This window comes from Echinops telfairi, unplaced genomic scaffold (assembly GCF_000313985.2).
Source record: "Echinops telfairi isolate 266 unplaced genomic scaffold, ASM31398v2 ScPeMD7_7458;HRSCAF=8496, whole genome shotgun sequence".
NCBI classification, from domain to species: Eukaryota; Metazoa; Chordata; class Mammalia; order Afrosoricida; family Tenrecidae; genus Echinops; species Echinops telfairi.
This window is the reverse complement of record NW_022111358.1, coordinates 36,387,847-36,401,621: the sequence shown is the minus strand read 5'-3', so window position 1 is coordinate 36,401,621 and position 13,775 is coordinate 36,387,847. Positions and strand designations below refer to the sequence as shown.

Genomic DNA, 13,775 nt, shown 5'->3' with positions numbered 1-13,775 from the left:
CCTCCCCCTCTCCCATGTCCCCCCGGAACTGTCAGTCCCGTTGTTTTCTCCTCCAGATTGTTCATCCAGCCTGTCCTATCCAGACAGGCCTGTTGATCTTTGTTTTTTCCAAAATGCTTCTTCCTAGTATTTGTTTAAGAGCCCAGGTGGTGTAGGTAGTGGGTTACGAGATAGGCCGCTTCTGGGGAGAAGGGCTTTCTACTTCTGTAGGCAGTTAGTCTTGGAAACCCAAAGGGGCAGCTCTATCTACCCTGTCCTATAGGGTCCCTATGAGTCAGACTCGACTCAAGGCAGTGAGTTTGATTTTGGTCTGGCTGCTGGTATTCTGGTGACTCGTCTGCTGTCTACTGTGCTTGCAGTCAGGTCTCTGGTTTAAGTGCGCCTCCCTGTTTTCAGTGTCTTTTGAGGATGGTGAGTATAAATTGGATTGGTTCTGGGCCTACTCCTTCTTGGCTGGGCTTGGGCTTTGAGTCTGCTAGTAGGAGTCACTGTCTCTGCTTTCTAGGTTCTGATTTTTGCCGTCGCTTCTCATTTCTCCTGTGAGTTTATGTCTTGAAAACAAGTCTGTTAGCATAATTTCACAGAGTTTCATGGTGTAATAGAATTAGATGTGTGCTTCTAATCTGTCACCTTAATCTAGAAACGGATATGTGAAATGGTATATAAAGTTTTAGGAGTGGATGGATTTATGATACTTTTTTGATGAGATCAATAGTCTGCTGCTTTTCTAAGTTGAACATTACAGTTCTTGAAATTTCATACTTGGCAATAAAACATGATTTCAGTTTGTCTTAAAAGCTTTAATTGTAGTTGGGCACAGTGTCTGGCTTAATGCCCGTCCCTTGATGATAAGTTCAGACACACTGGGGCGATAACTTTCTTGATGCTGTGACATTCTGAGTGTTGCCTGTAAAGTCAAACATAAAACTTAAAATGTCATGTTAGTGATAATGAAGTGTCCTATGCTAATTGTTTTATTAATCAGAAAGACTTTGACTCTTATTAAAATACATTTGAAGAATTTCAGCAAAAGTGCCCCCTTGTGGTAGATTGTATGTGGGCTCTGATGCCACTTTTCAAGCCCCTGCTGTTGACGTGATTCCTAAAGGACGGTGTCCATCAGGGTTCCAAGACTGTGATCAGTATGGAAGCTGTCTGTCACAGGAAAGTTGTGAAGCCACGTAAACAGCTCAGCTGACAGTGTATGGAGGTTTAGTATATATGTGCTGCAAGGTCTGCAGTTTAAACCTGCCAGCCACTCTGCGGAGAAAGGGGAAGCTGTCTGGTCCCTTAAAAATGTACAGTTTTGGAAACCCTAAGAAGCCGCTCCATTCTGCCCCGTGGGGGTCACTGTATATTGGAATTGGCTCAGTGGCAGTGGTCATTGTTGTTGTTTAAAAAGCATCTGAAAGTGTGCTGTTTGCATACTTTTGCAAAGTCGATACTAGAAGAAATAGCCTTACACACGAGTTTATCACACATCTAAGAAAGATAAACATTCAACCTAGAACTTGGAGATCAGTTGTGATTCAGCATTTCCGTGAGCCAAGCGTCTTTAAAAACAGACATAACCTCTGAGAGCTTGGGGGCTCGGTCCCGGACAACCACCAGAAAGCAAGTCACGGGCCTTTTCCTGGTTTCTCGGTGCGTATCAAGGGAGCCTGGGTAGATTTGTGGTTAGCCCTTGGGCTGCTCCACAACAGTTTGAAATCACCAGATTTCTACTCCTGTCACAAGAAAGATGAGGCTTTCTACTCCTGCCAAAAGTTCCAGTCTCCCAAACCCCCAGGGCCAGTCCTACCCAACCCGAGAGGGTCACTATGAATTGGAATGGAGTTGCAGGGGTTTTTATTTTGTTTTTAGTTTAGTTTTTTTTTTTTTTTTTAAGAGTATCTAAAACTTACTGTACTGTAGCCTTAAGGACCTCTGGTGGCGGAATGCCTTTGTGTGTTGGGCTGCTAACTGCAAGGCCAGCAGTTTGAAACCACCAGCCACTCCTCAGGAGAGCAATTAGGCTACCTACTCCTGGTAAGGGTTATAGTCTCAGAAACCCACAAGGGCAGTTCTACTCTGTCCTGTAGGGCTGCCATGAACCATAATTTCTTTTTTTTGTTTTGTTTTGTTTTTTAACATTTTATTAGGGGCTCATACAACTGTTATCGCAATCCATACACACATCAATTGTGTAAAGCGCATTTGTACATCGTTTCTCAAAACATTTTCTCTCCACTTAAACCCCCGACATTAGGTCCTCATTTTTCCCCTCCCTCCCCGCTCCCCCTCCCTCATGAGCCCTTGATAGTTTATAAATGGGTATTTTGTCATATCTTGCCCTGTCCGACGTCTCCCTTCACTCACTTTTCGGTTGTCTGTCCCCCAGGGAGGAGGTCACACACAGTTCCATGTAATCGGTTCCCTCTTTCCTACTCATTCTCCCTTTACCCTCCCTGTTTTGCCACTCGTACCACTGGTCCTATAGGGCTCATCCGTCCTGGATTCCCTGTATTTTCAGTTCCTATCTGTACCAGTGTACCTCCTCTGGTCTAGCCATGAACCAGAATTTCATTGAGCAAGTGAGCTACTGTAGTCTAGTAAGTGGGCAATAGTAGCATGGAAAAAATTGAAAATATTGTAAGAATTACTGAAAGGTAACACAGTACCATGAAGTGAGCACATGCTGTTGTTAAAAATAGTATAATGTGTTAAAAAACAAACAAAAAATGCAATACTATTGGAGCACAAGAACATAAGCTATGCCTGCATTGTTTCATCCTATCAGTGTTTTGTTCTGAAGTTGAAACTGGGAGTGGAACAGGAATTGCCAAAGTAGCTTAGTACCCTTTTCCTGCACAGCATTTAAAAACTGCATGCAATCCCCCTTCCCACCCCGAGAACAAAGTTAATGCTTTCTGATTTATACAGCTTTCTAGCCCCTACCCCTCAGATGTGGTCCAGGCTTTTCTTTCTCCCGAGCCCCAGTACCCGGTATCCAGCAGCCTTCTAGTTAGGTCCACATGGCAGACACTTCAAACACATCCTGGCTGAAAGGAAACCATCCCCCCCACCCCCCACCCCCGTTTTTTGCTCTTTTTCCACTCTTCCCATCTTAGTAAATAGGTCTATCGAGAAACCACTCACTCACTCACTCACTCACTCACTCACTGCCATAGAGTCACTGCTGATCCTTAGTGACCCTATAGGACAGGGGAGCACAGCCCCTGTGAGGTTACAAGACTGTAACTGATTATGGGACTAGATAGCCCTGTCTTTCTCCGAGGAGTGGCTGGTAGCTGCAAACTGCTGACCTTAGGGTTAGCAGCCCAACATGTGATCACTATGCCACCAGGCCTCTCTGAGAAGCCTAGTGTGGTAATCATTTCTTAAGAATTGATAGGAAACTTGTCCTGAGGAGTTGGAGATTAGAGAAGTCCCAAATGCCCAACTCTTCCAAGATGCTAGCCCGCTCCATTTCCTCAATGTTTCTGGGTTCTGTGAATCACTGCATCCCAAAGAAACTCGTGAAAGTTTGAGGAAACGTCTCATGTGGTGATGGATGCTGTTCAGTCCAAAATCCACAGGTCAGGCAGGCATAAGCTAGAAGCTGGGTCCAGAACATGCGCTCCCCTCCTGGCTCTTGATGGTGATCACACCCCTTGCTTCTCAGAGCGCTCACTTAGAATGTAGCAGAATAGTATTGTGGGAAATCTCTTCACAAGTGCTTCCAGGCAAATCCTGAAAGTATCTTCCCCTCCTTACCAGACCCTGCAGGGAAAGGTTTTTGGGTAAGAGTTACATTGAGTATCACCATTTACATATAACCCTTCACCCATATATAATACTCTGTCTCTACCCCTGGACTCTATCTTATTTATGCACATATGTCCTGGGGCCTCGGCAGAACATCTGCAGTAGCCATTGGCCTCCTACTAATCTTAACCAGCCGTGCTTTCTACCCCCAGCTGTAGCAGCATATCAGTCCTTACATTCATTACAAGTAGCAAACAGTAACCAAGATCACCATTAATTAAAGGTGTGGCCCAGTTCACATCCTCTACCTAGGTCAGATCTTAATCTCATTTTATTCCTGTTCATTAGCAGATAACGCCCTCCAAAATGAGACTTAAAGCCACATGGAATCCAGAATTATTATATATCACATAAGGGATTATATCTAGAAGGGCTATATTAATTGAGTACAACTTACCTAAGAGTAACCTTTTATATATTGCGTTTATTGTATCTTTTACCTCAAAAATGCAGTGGCGTCTCTGCTAAGCTTGTTCCATAGCCCCCCAGGTGGTCTACATGTAGCCCTCTCACTTTCTACTCCCCTTCCCCAACGGGATCATTTTTAACGCGGCGATTCTGGTCAGGTTTCTTCCTCTCCCAAGTTGAAAGACCTCATTTACAGTGATAACCTTGATTGTTGAGCTCAATTCGTTCCAGATTCATGTTCATACACCGAAAAGTTTGAGAACTGAACCTGTTTTTACCTTAAGAAATAGTGGAAACCAAATAAGTGGTTCTGAAGCCCCCAAATTACCCTTATAGATTCACTATGGAGGGTCTGAGTCCTCTCACAGAGTGCTGGCTCTGATGCCCTATAGCCATCGGGTTGCTTCTGATTTATGCAAGTTAACTAACTTTTCAACCTCTTTGATGGTTCATGATCTTTCTCTACATGAGCTGCTTTACTCACAAATTTTTTCTCCTCCAAAGTATTGATAATTGTCGACTTTACCATGTTGTATTCAACTGCCAAATCAGACAAGCGCCGACCTGAATCAAATTTCAAAATGATTTCTTTCTTAACTCTGTTGTGCTTCTCCATTTTCTTCTTAGCTTTCCCGCTGGTAGGAGCCCTGGCGGTAGAGTGGTTACTTTTAGGACTGCAGTTCAAAACCACCCGCAGCTCTGAGGGAGAAAGCTAGGGCTTTCTGCTCCCACTAATCAGTTGCTGTCTCAAACCCATAGGGGGCCTCTGTGAGTCAGCATGACTCGCTGTGAGTTTGGTTTTTCGATTTACTGCTGGTATCGCTAACTTTCTTTGGAGCCACGATTATGATATATTATGCAAATAAGCACAGTGATGAATGTTTGAACACACCAGCACAAGCACTGTCTGTTGTCTGAGCAAGAACAGTGCTTAGACTGAAGCTTACCCCTTTGTGTCCGCTTTTCAAGTCGAAGTTACAAACACCAAGTGAGTTGTTTTTTAAACTCGGAGCTGTTCGCTCAACTGAGATGTCTATTTGTTCTTAGCAGAAAATCCAAATGCTTTTTAACATAGGTCCCTGTTTTTCACGTAGAGTTTTCTTGCTTCCCACCACCCAAAACAAGAAAACCAAACACCCTAAAGCGTCACGGTTAACTTGGGTTATTTATTAACTTAGCCTTCAAATCTCAGCCTATTAATGCCATTTCTGAGGGTGATTCCCCCGCCCCTCAACACACACAGTGAACCCTCCCTCTTGGAGCCTGTAACACTTGTAGTTTTATTAACAGCTTTCCAACATGTTTCAAGGGAGATAGTCTTTACGGCCAGGAAGAGATGAGCGATGGTGCACATTCCGTCTAAGAACTGCATGTGTTCTAGTTCAGTTCAGTCGCACACAACATTGGATATGAGTACCGTCACCCCATTTTTCTTAGATGGAGAATTTGAAATCCAGCAAGGTTAAGTACGTGGTAGAATCGGAATTTGAATCTGTGTTCCAACTCTAGAACCTGCTGCCCGACCGTTGTAGTTGGTTGCTGACTCCCTAGTGTTCTGTTCTTCATTTTTAACCAAGATATCTATCGATATCTAGATCTAGATCCAGATATATCTGGTTGCTCTTAGTTGACTAGTTGACAAATGTTTTCATCCCAGTCTGCCTCCTCTCCCCCTCTGCCCTTCCCAGTGCCTTGTGTCCCGGTGAGAGTCTAGTTTGGGTCTGCATAAGCAGCATCGGAGCCACAAAGCTGCCACAGCAGTGGTTCTCAACCTTCGTAATACTGTGACCCTTTAATACAGTGCCTCATGTGGTGGTGACCCAACCATAAAACTGTTTTCATTGCTACTTCATAACTGCCATTTTGCTATTGTTAGGAATTGGGCCACCCTTGTGAAAGAGTCGTTTGACCCCCCAAAGGGGTTGCAAGACCCACAGGTTGAGATCCGCTGTGCTACAGAAACCACTTTGATAACGCCAAACCACTTAGCTATCCATATGCATTAATGTATATTTATAGAGAAAAGCTGTTGCTTAAAGTGACCTTTGCCATTAGAACAGAGACTGATGAAGTAAACTGTTTGGGCCTATGCATTCTGGCTCTAGACCCTGGCTCTAACCTCTCCTCCCTGGGGCTGCTCAACTTTTCTCTGGAGTGTTAGCTGCTTCTGCTCACTCTGCTCAGCCACCTGGTGCAGTGTTTCTGATGACTTTGCCCGCCAGCCATGTGTATTATCTTTAATGGAATAAAAACTCGACTGGGAGCCCCACTTGTGAGAGCCATGAACAAGCTGCACTCCGGAGACTGCTGCCAGGGCCCTGAAGACTCCGGACAACGTGCTGGAGGAGGAGCGATGAGGGTTTCTGACATGTTTTGCCTGGGAAAGACAAAACAGCAGAATTACAGATGCTGTGGAGGAGGTGTGAGGTTTCTTTCACATCACGATAGCAGGCACGACCAGACAGTGCATGGAAACATTTAGAGATGGAGGTTGTTTCTTTCTAAAAGAGCAGTGCCAGTCTGAGTTAGTGAGTTCGCAGGGTGGACCAGTCGGTCGCTTAAGGGAACCTTTCCCCTAATCTGGGAGTAGCTTGGGGGCTGGAGCGGATGGGACAGGATGCCCATTTCGTTAAATTTATTCCCATAGCCTCTCATTTATGTTGCAACCCTGGGGTTGTGAATGACATTTTCTCTCCTCCCCACATTTTGATGTAGAATGTTGCTTTTCTTTTGGAATGCTTAGATATTTCTGAATAAAAAGGAAAATAAATGAATGAAAAGAAGTACTTGTGGTTCAGCATCTACAGGAAAACATGAACCAGCCCCCCCCGCCCCCCCACTGTCTGTCATTGAGTCAATTCCGACTCATAGTGACCCCGCAGAGCAGAGTAGGACAGCCCTGTGAGTTTCCGAGACGAACTCTTTTTTTTTTTCTTCTAAAGATGATTTTGTTGGGGGCTCTTACAGTTCTTCTAACAATCCATACATCAATTGCATCAAGCATATTTGTACATATGTTGCCATCATTTTCTAAACACTTTCTATTTGAACCCTTGGGATCAGCTCCTCTTTTTTTTAAAAATCATTTTATTAGGGACTCATACAACTCTTATCACAATCCATACTACTACTCTTATCACAGTCCATACCCTAGACGAACTCTTTATAGGATCTGGGCTTAACACTGGAAGCCTCTGCTTGGTTCTTGCTCACTAAGTACTTTATGATTGGGATATTGTCACCTAATTAGGTTTTTTGATATGACATTGCTTTTCAAAAGCATTAGGTGAATCTTTTTAATCAGAGGATTCTGACCTCTTTCACATTGAAAATTGGAGTAAGACCAGTGTCACCCTCTGCCATAATACCCATTAGAGAGTGAAATGTAGAGCAGATGAAATAAAAAGCAATTGTTAGAAATATGTGTAAAAGGCTTTCAACAGAGAAATACCATGACATCATGTGTCAACACATAAGGATCTGAAAGAGCAAGGCTAGGTAATAGGGACTTGTATTAATCAATAAATGTTTTTATTTATTAAAAATGAACTATTTATTTTAAGTTTGCGTAATTTTGATTCCCTTTTATTGTACCCATGATTTAATGTATCATCCCAATTGAAAGCACCTGGATGGTGTAGTCTGCTAACCTTGTTAGCAGTTGTTCTGCTAACCTTGAGGTCAGCAGTTCAAATCCACCAGCTGCCCCACTGGAGAAACAGGAGGCTATCTGCTCCTGTATCCATTTACAGCCTCAGACACTGTAGGAAGCATCTCAGCTGTACTCTGCTATAGCTCTGCTCTGGGGCTGCTATGAACTTGAGCTGACTCTATAGCAGTGGTTTGGCTTTTTTCTTCAGTTCTAAATTACTCATTCCTGGAATGCTGCTAATTTTCTATTTTTATTTATTTACTACCTTAATAGGAGATTGACACAGTGGCTGCAGCAATTGTCCCAAGCATAATAGCAATTGGGAGGGTGGGACAGGACTGGGCTACATTGGGTTCTTTTGTACATAGGGTCGCTATGTGTTGGGAGTCAGAGTACCTTTAATTAAAAAAATCATTTTCAAAAATTTTCTTTCTACTTGAGTCCTTGGTATCAGCTCATTTCCCCCCTCCCCTTCCTCTCTCATGAACCCTTGATAATTTGTATATATTTTTTCCATGTCTTATACTGACCGCTGTCTCCCTTTACCCACTTTTCTGTTGTCCCTCCCCCTGGGAGGGGCTTATATGTAGATCATTGTGATCCGTTTCCCCTCCCCCCCACCTTCCCCTTCCCCTTCTGGTATTGTTACTCTCGTTATTGGTCTTGAGGGGGTTACCCACCTTTAATTTTTAAAATGGCCAGGAGGACAGCCACTAGTGTTCCCCATTTGAGCAGTAAGGGACTGAGCTCACTGGAAGCCAGTTTTCCCTTAAAGTAAGGTGACCAGACGTCCCGCTTTTGGTGGGACAGTCCTGATTTTTAGCAAGAATGCACGCAAAGCTAGGGTGTACAGTTTTCGGCTGCCATGTGGCTATATTTCGCCAGGGTATGAGTTTTATCAATGGTGTCTTGCTTTTGTCCCGCTTTACCAGTGTTAAAATCTGGTCACCTTACCTTGAAGCCCACTGTTCCCACCCCGTCCATTTGCCCTTGGGTGACAGGCACCTTCATGCATACCCTGAAATCTTTACTGAGAGGAAGAAAGAGCAAGGGCCATCAGACAGACTCACTAAGACTGCTCACAGGAGTTAGTCTTGTGTTTTGGGTTCTGGGGATTCTTTGCTGGTATACTAGTACCTTTCTCCTGCTACTGTCCCCAGAGTATTTTAGCCGAAGTTGCCGTGGGCTAGAAAGTTAAAATAATTAGAGTTTGCTCAAATAAATCCCAGGGACTTGATTTGGGGTGAGGTGTGAGGGCATCTCTTGCAAACAAACAGGTTGAACCTTCGGGTTACCTGTTTCCCTCTTCATGGGGAGATACACTTGCCAGAGACGTGCCTCTGTGTCTAACCGAGAAGGTGTTGTTGTACTTCTTTTTAACAGAGAAGAAGACACAGAAAATGAGGATGAAAAGAAGATCTGGTACTACAGCACAAAGGTCCAGCTTGCAGAGTTAATGGACTGTCTAGACAGAGATTACTGGGAAGCAGAACTTTGCAAAATTCTAGAAGAGATGCGGGAAGAAATCCACCGGCACATGGACATAACCGAAGACCTGACCAACAAAGCCCGGGGCAGCAACAAATCCTTTCTGGCCGCGGCGAATGGTAAGAGGGCCATCGGCGGGCGGGTTCCTGTTTGTTGTTGTTGGATTTGAGAGGAACTCTTGCTCTGAAACACAGGACTTGACAGTATGTTTAAAATTTCCAGCAAATGGATTTTACTTTATCTCACCTCTTTTTCTCCAGAGCACCTGTGCCCCCACCCAGGCGATTGTGGGCATCTCACGGTGCACTGGCTGGTCTTGGTCATGACCCATATTCCCCAAATGCTTCTTTCTTGAATCCATACATTTTGTTAAAATCTTGTTGGGAGCCCTGGTGGCAGTGCTGGATAAGTGTAGGACTGCTGACTACCAGGCTGGTGGTTTTAACCCACCAGGTCACTCCATGGGAGAAAGATTGGGCTATTAGGGCTCTCCCCTCCACCCCCCACCCCCAGATTAATAGAATAGCTTCAGATACCCTACAGAGGGTCACTCCCAGTCAGAAGTGACTCAGTGGCTTTGGGTATATTATTATTTTTAAAATGATAAGATTTTATTTACAAAGCTTCTTTGTTATACAGAAACTGAAAATGTGGTTACAATCTCAGTAACTGGCAGCCAACAGTGGTTCAGACTCACCAATCACAGATATACAGGCTACAGCGGAGTCTTAGACGGAAACCCAATACGTTGACAATTTTGGTCGTGCGAAGTCCGCAGGCTTGGTGGTGGATTTCCAAGAGGGACTAGAGAGAGGAAGGTGGAATGTCTCAGGAACTATTCTCTATTGGCTCTTTGGTGGGCGATTATTTTTCATGATAAGAAATATTTTAAAAATCTTTACTTACTTTATTTCATTAAGCTAACGATTTTAGAGTAGTTGCAGATTTACAGAAGGGTCCACAGACCTTGTCCCCATTTCCCCTCTAATGTACGTCCTATGCTAACAGGCTGCACTGGGTCACCCATTGTTGCTATACTTTGATTATCAAAAGTCCATACTTTATTCAGGTTTGTTTCATTTTTACCCAGTGTCCTGTTTCTGGCCCCTGGTCTAATCCAGGGCACCATGTTATATTTCTTCAGGGCACCATATTATATTTCTCCGAGGTGCCTGTAGACTCAGACTCCCCTTGTTCATGATCTTGATGGCTTCCAAGAGTCCTTGTCAGGTACTTTGTAGACTGTCCCTCCACATGGGTTGGTTTGATGGCTTCTTCTGATTCAGACAGGCATTGCGGTGTGTGTTTGAGGGAGGGTCTTTGGGTAGCATAGATGGTTAAGCACTGGGGTGTTCAATGGACAGTTGGTCATGCAAACCCACACAGAGGCCCCTGGGAAGACCACTCAGTCAGGGAAGACTGTGTGGAGCACAGTTCTCCCCAGGCACAGTGGAGGCTGCTGGGAGTCAGGATCAACCTGACAGCAACTAGTTTGGGGAGGTTGTGGGGTTTGGGAAAGACGACCTCAGAAGTGAAGGACCATTCTAATCACATTGTATCCAGGGGACATGCTGCCAGGATTTTCATCTCGATCACTGGTGGCCGTGGTCGTGTCCATCGGGAGTACCCTCCCTGCTTTGCACTGTACTTTTGAGAAGGTCCTCATTGTGTCTGGCCCACATGGGAAGGCAAGCATGCCCTAGAGCAGCGGTTCTTAAGCTGTGGGTCAAGACCCCTTTGGGGGGGGGGGCTGTCGAACGAACCTTTCACAGGGGTCACCTGATTCATAACAGTAGCAAAGTTACAGTTATGAAGTAGCAATGAAAATAATTTTATGCTTAGGGGTCACCACAACATGAGGAACTGTATCAAAGGGTGGCAGCAGTAGGAAGGTTGAGAACCACTGCCCTAGAGGGTGGAGGGTCTCCATAGATCATTGGGCAATCTCCCTCCCGGATTCACTTATTTCTTCCTATTCATTCATTGATTCCGTGTGGAAACTTCTTATACGCTCAGTAATGATTAATTCTGTGTTATTTATTTTGCAACTCCGCTTTTTTAAAAAGTAATGTATATCATTTAAATGAGTATAAAAAGGTACACAGTGAAAGTGGAATTTTACTTTTAACTTTTTCAGGAGCTAACCATTAGCAAATGCCCTTATTTTAATCTTGCCGAGAGAAAGTCTGTATTTAATAAGGATCATGTGTGTTCTTCACTCGAGAGAACGATGAAGCTGTCTGTTGCTGTAGTGGTTGACTGGGTTGGAAACCAGCGAGAGCGTAGTTCTGCTGTCGTATACGGCTGCTCCAAGTCGGAATCGACCTGATGGCAGTGGGCGGATTTTTTATAGGCCTTTGAAGGGATTCTTCCCGGTGCAGTCATGACCGACAAAGCAAAACCAGAACAGACTTAATTTGTGGGATGTGGGTGTACTGGAGCAGGAAAAACCTCTGGGTCACCACCCTGCTAGAAACGTAGCCTTCCTGGTAGAAAACAGTAGCCTCACGTGCATAGCAAGCACATCTCTCGACCAGTGGAGTTGGAAACAATGGTGCCCTGCTCAGAGATGGTGCCTGGCCATGCTACAGTCTGCGGTCATGCAGCCTCCCACATCAGGATCTGTAAGGGACTCACTACACTTCTACCAGGTCTCTTGTTCCAGGGCTTCTACCTGCCAATCTCCTGGTTCCTTGTTGTTCCGGTCTACCCATATTCAGTGCATTAGCCACGACGGAACTGGTTCAAAGTCCTGTTTTTAAGATACAGCACCTTTTAATTTAGATTCTGAAAATGCACTTAACTGTCCAGTTAAGCTCTTCTGCATACACTACCTGCTATCCATATAAGCCTATTAATTTTTCCCGTTCTCTGTTGATTGGAGATGGGGGGATCCCATTTGCTTAAAAATAGAATGCTTATATTTAATAAATATAGTCAGTTGAGCTACAACCAGGCTTGTTCTCAAATACTCTGCATCAGTACTCTCTTGAATTTGGGCATATCTTTAGAGAACAGTAGGCATGCTGTTGCATTATAAATAGTTATTGCACACATACTTTGTTTTCAGAAACAGCAGCTGTGGGTATCAAGAATTATATGAGGGAGCTTCAAGAAGTTTGTGGAAAATATTTTTTTCTTAGATATGCTTAGAAGAGTAGGTAATATTTTCATTAGAAAAGTTTCCGTCTTAAATTTTGCTGGGAGGTCATTAATTGCAAGAATCAAATTATTTTCTCTTTCCCTCCCCTCCATGCTATCGATCCAATAATAGGAAGTATTCATCTCAACTAGGCTACCTCACCACTTACCATATATACTCGTGTGTAAGCTGAGTTTTTCAGCACATTTTAAATGCAGTTTTTGTGGTACAATTAGGTGCCTCGGCTGATACTGAGTCGGCTTATACTTGAATATATATATGGTAATTTCTTTTCATTAACTTAATGTTAGCAAATCCTTTTTGCTGTCCTGTACCCTCTGCTTAGGAGCTCTGGTAGCGTAACGTGTTGTGAGTTAGGCTGATAACTACAAGGTCTGCTGTTTGAAACCACCAGCCGCTCTGCCAGAGAAAGATGAGACTATTTTTTCAACAGTTTTATTGGTAAATAATTCACATCATACAATTCAGTAGTTCCGTCACATCACGAAGAGCTGTATAATCATCACCACAATAATTTTAGAAGATTTTCTTCCTTTTTTTACACAAGTATCTTTGTGATTTTGATTTACATCTATAAGGACAAGTGAAAGCGAGCATCTCTTCACATATCTGATCATTTGGATGTCCCTCCCCCTCACCATATATCATACAACTCAATCATACCAAGAAGAGTTTTACAATCATTACCCCAAGGTTTCCAATTCAACAACTTTTACATGTATAATTCAGTTCAGTTGATTATATTCTTCTAGTTGTACAAGCATTGTTGATGTCCTTTTCCAAATTATTCCACCACCATTACCATAAACTCAATGCTCCCTAAGCAAACACTCTTCCTCTTTCACCCATGGTAACCATAGGTCCAGTTTGGTTTCTTTAGTAGTTTCCTTGAGAAGATATTCACGCATCATACGCGTCCATAGTTAAATCGCTTTGTAAAAGAGGTGTTTATACGTCATTACAGTCCGTTCTAATGCTCCCTCCCCGCAGACGAGGCTTTCTGCTCCTGTGAAGATTCAGTCTCAGAACCCTCAGACGCAGTCACACTCTGTCTGTAGGGTCACTGTTGTTGGAATTGACTCCATTTGGGCGTATGAGTGGTCCTCCGCTTTTAATACGAGAGACCCGTCTCCAGGTCCCTCAAAGGCATTGTGGCGTGTAATTTGTATTAAGAATGTTGAATTGCATCTGCAGCTTCGGGAGAAGGATATATCTGACCAGAGCACACAGGAACAGATGACGGGGGAGGAGGAGAGA

At 43.8% G+C, this 13,775-nt stretch overlaps 1 protein-coding gene across 1 annotated transcript in view; it reads left to right on the top strand.

Moving 5' to 3' along the window:
- Window positions 1-13,775, top strand: part of BPTF (bromodomain PHD finger transcription factor) — a 136,743-nt gene that overhangs the window by 51,137 nt on the left and 71,831 nt on the right. The window contains exon 5 of the mRNA XM_013005820.1: window positions 9,251-9,474. Coding sequence (XP_012861274.1) covers window positions 9,251-9,474 — 224 coding nt within the window. The remainder of the gene's footprint in view (window positions 1-9,250; window positions 9,475-13,775) is intronic.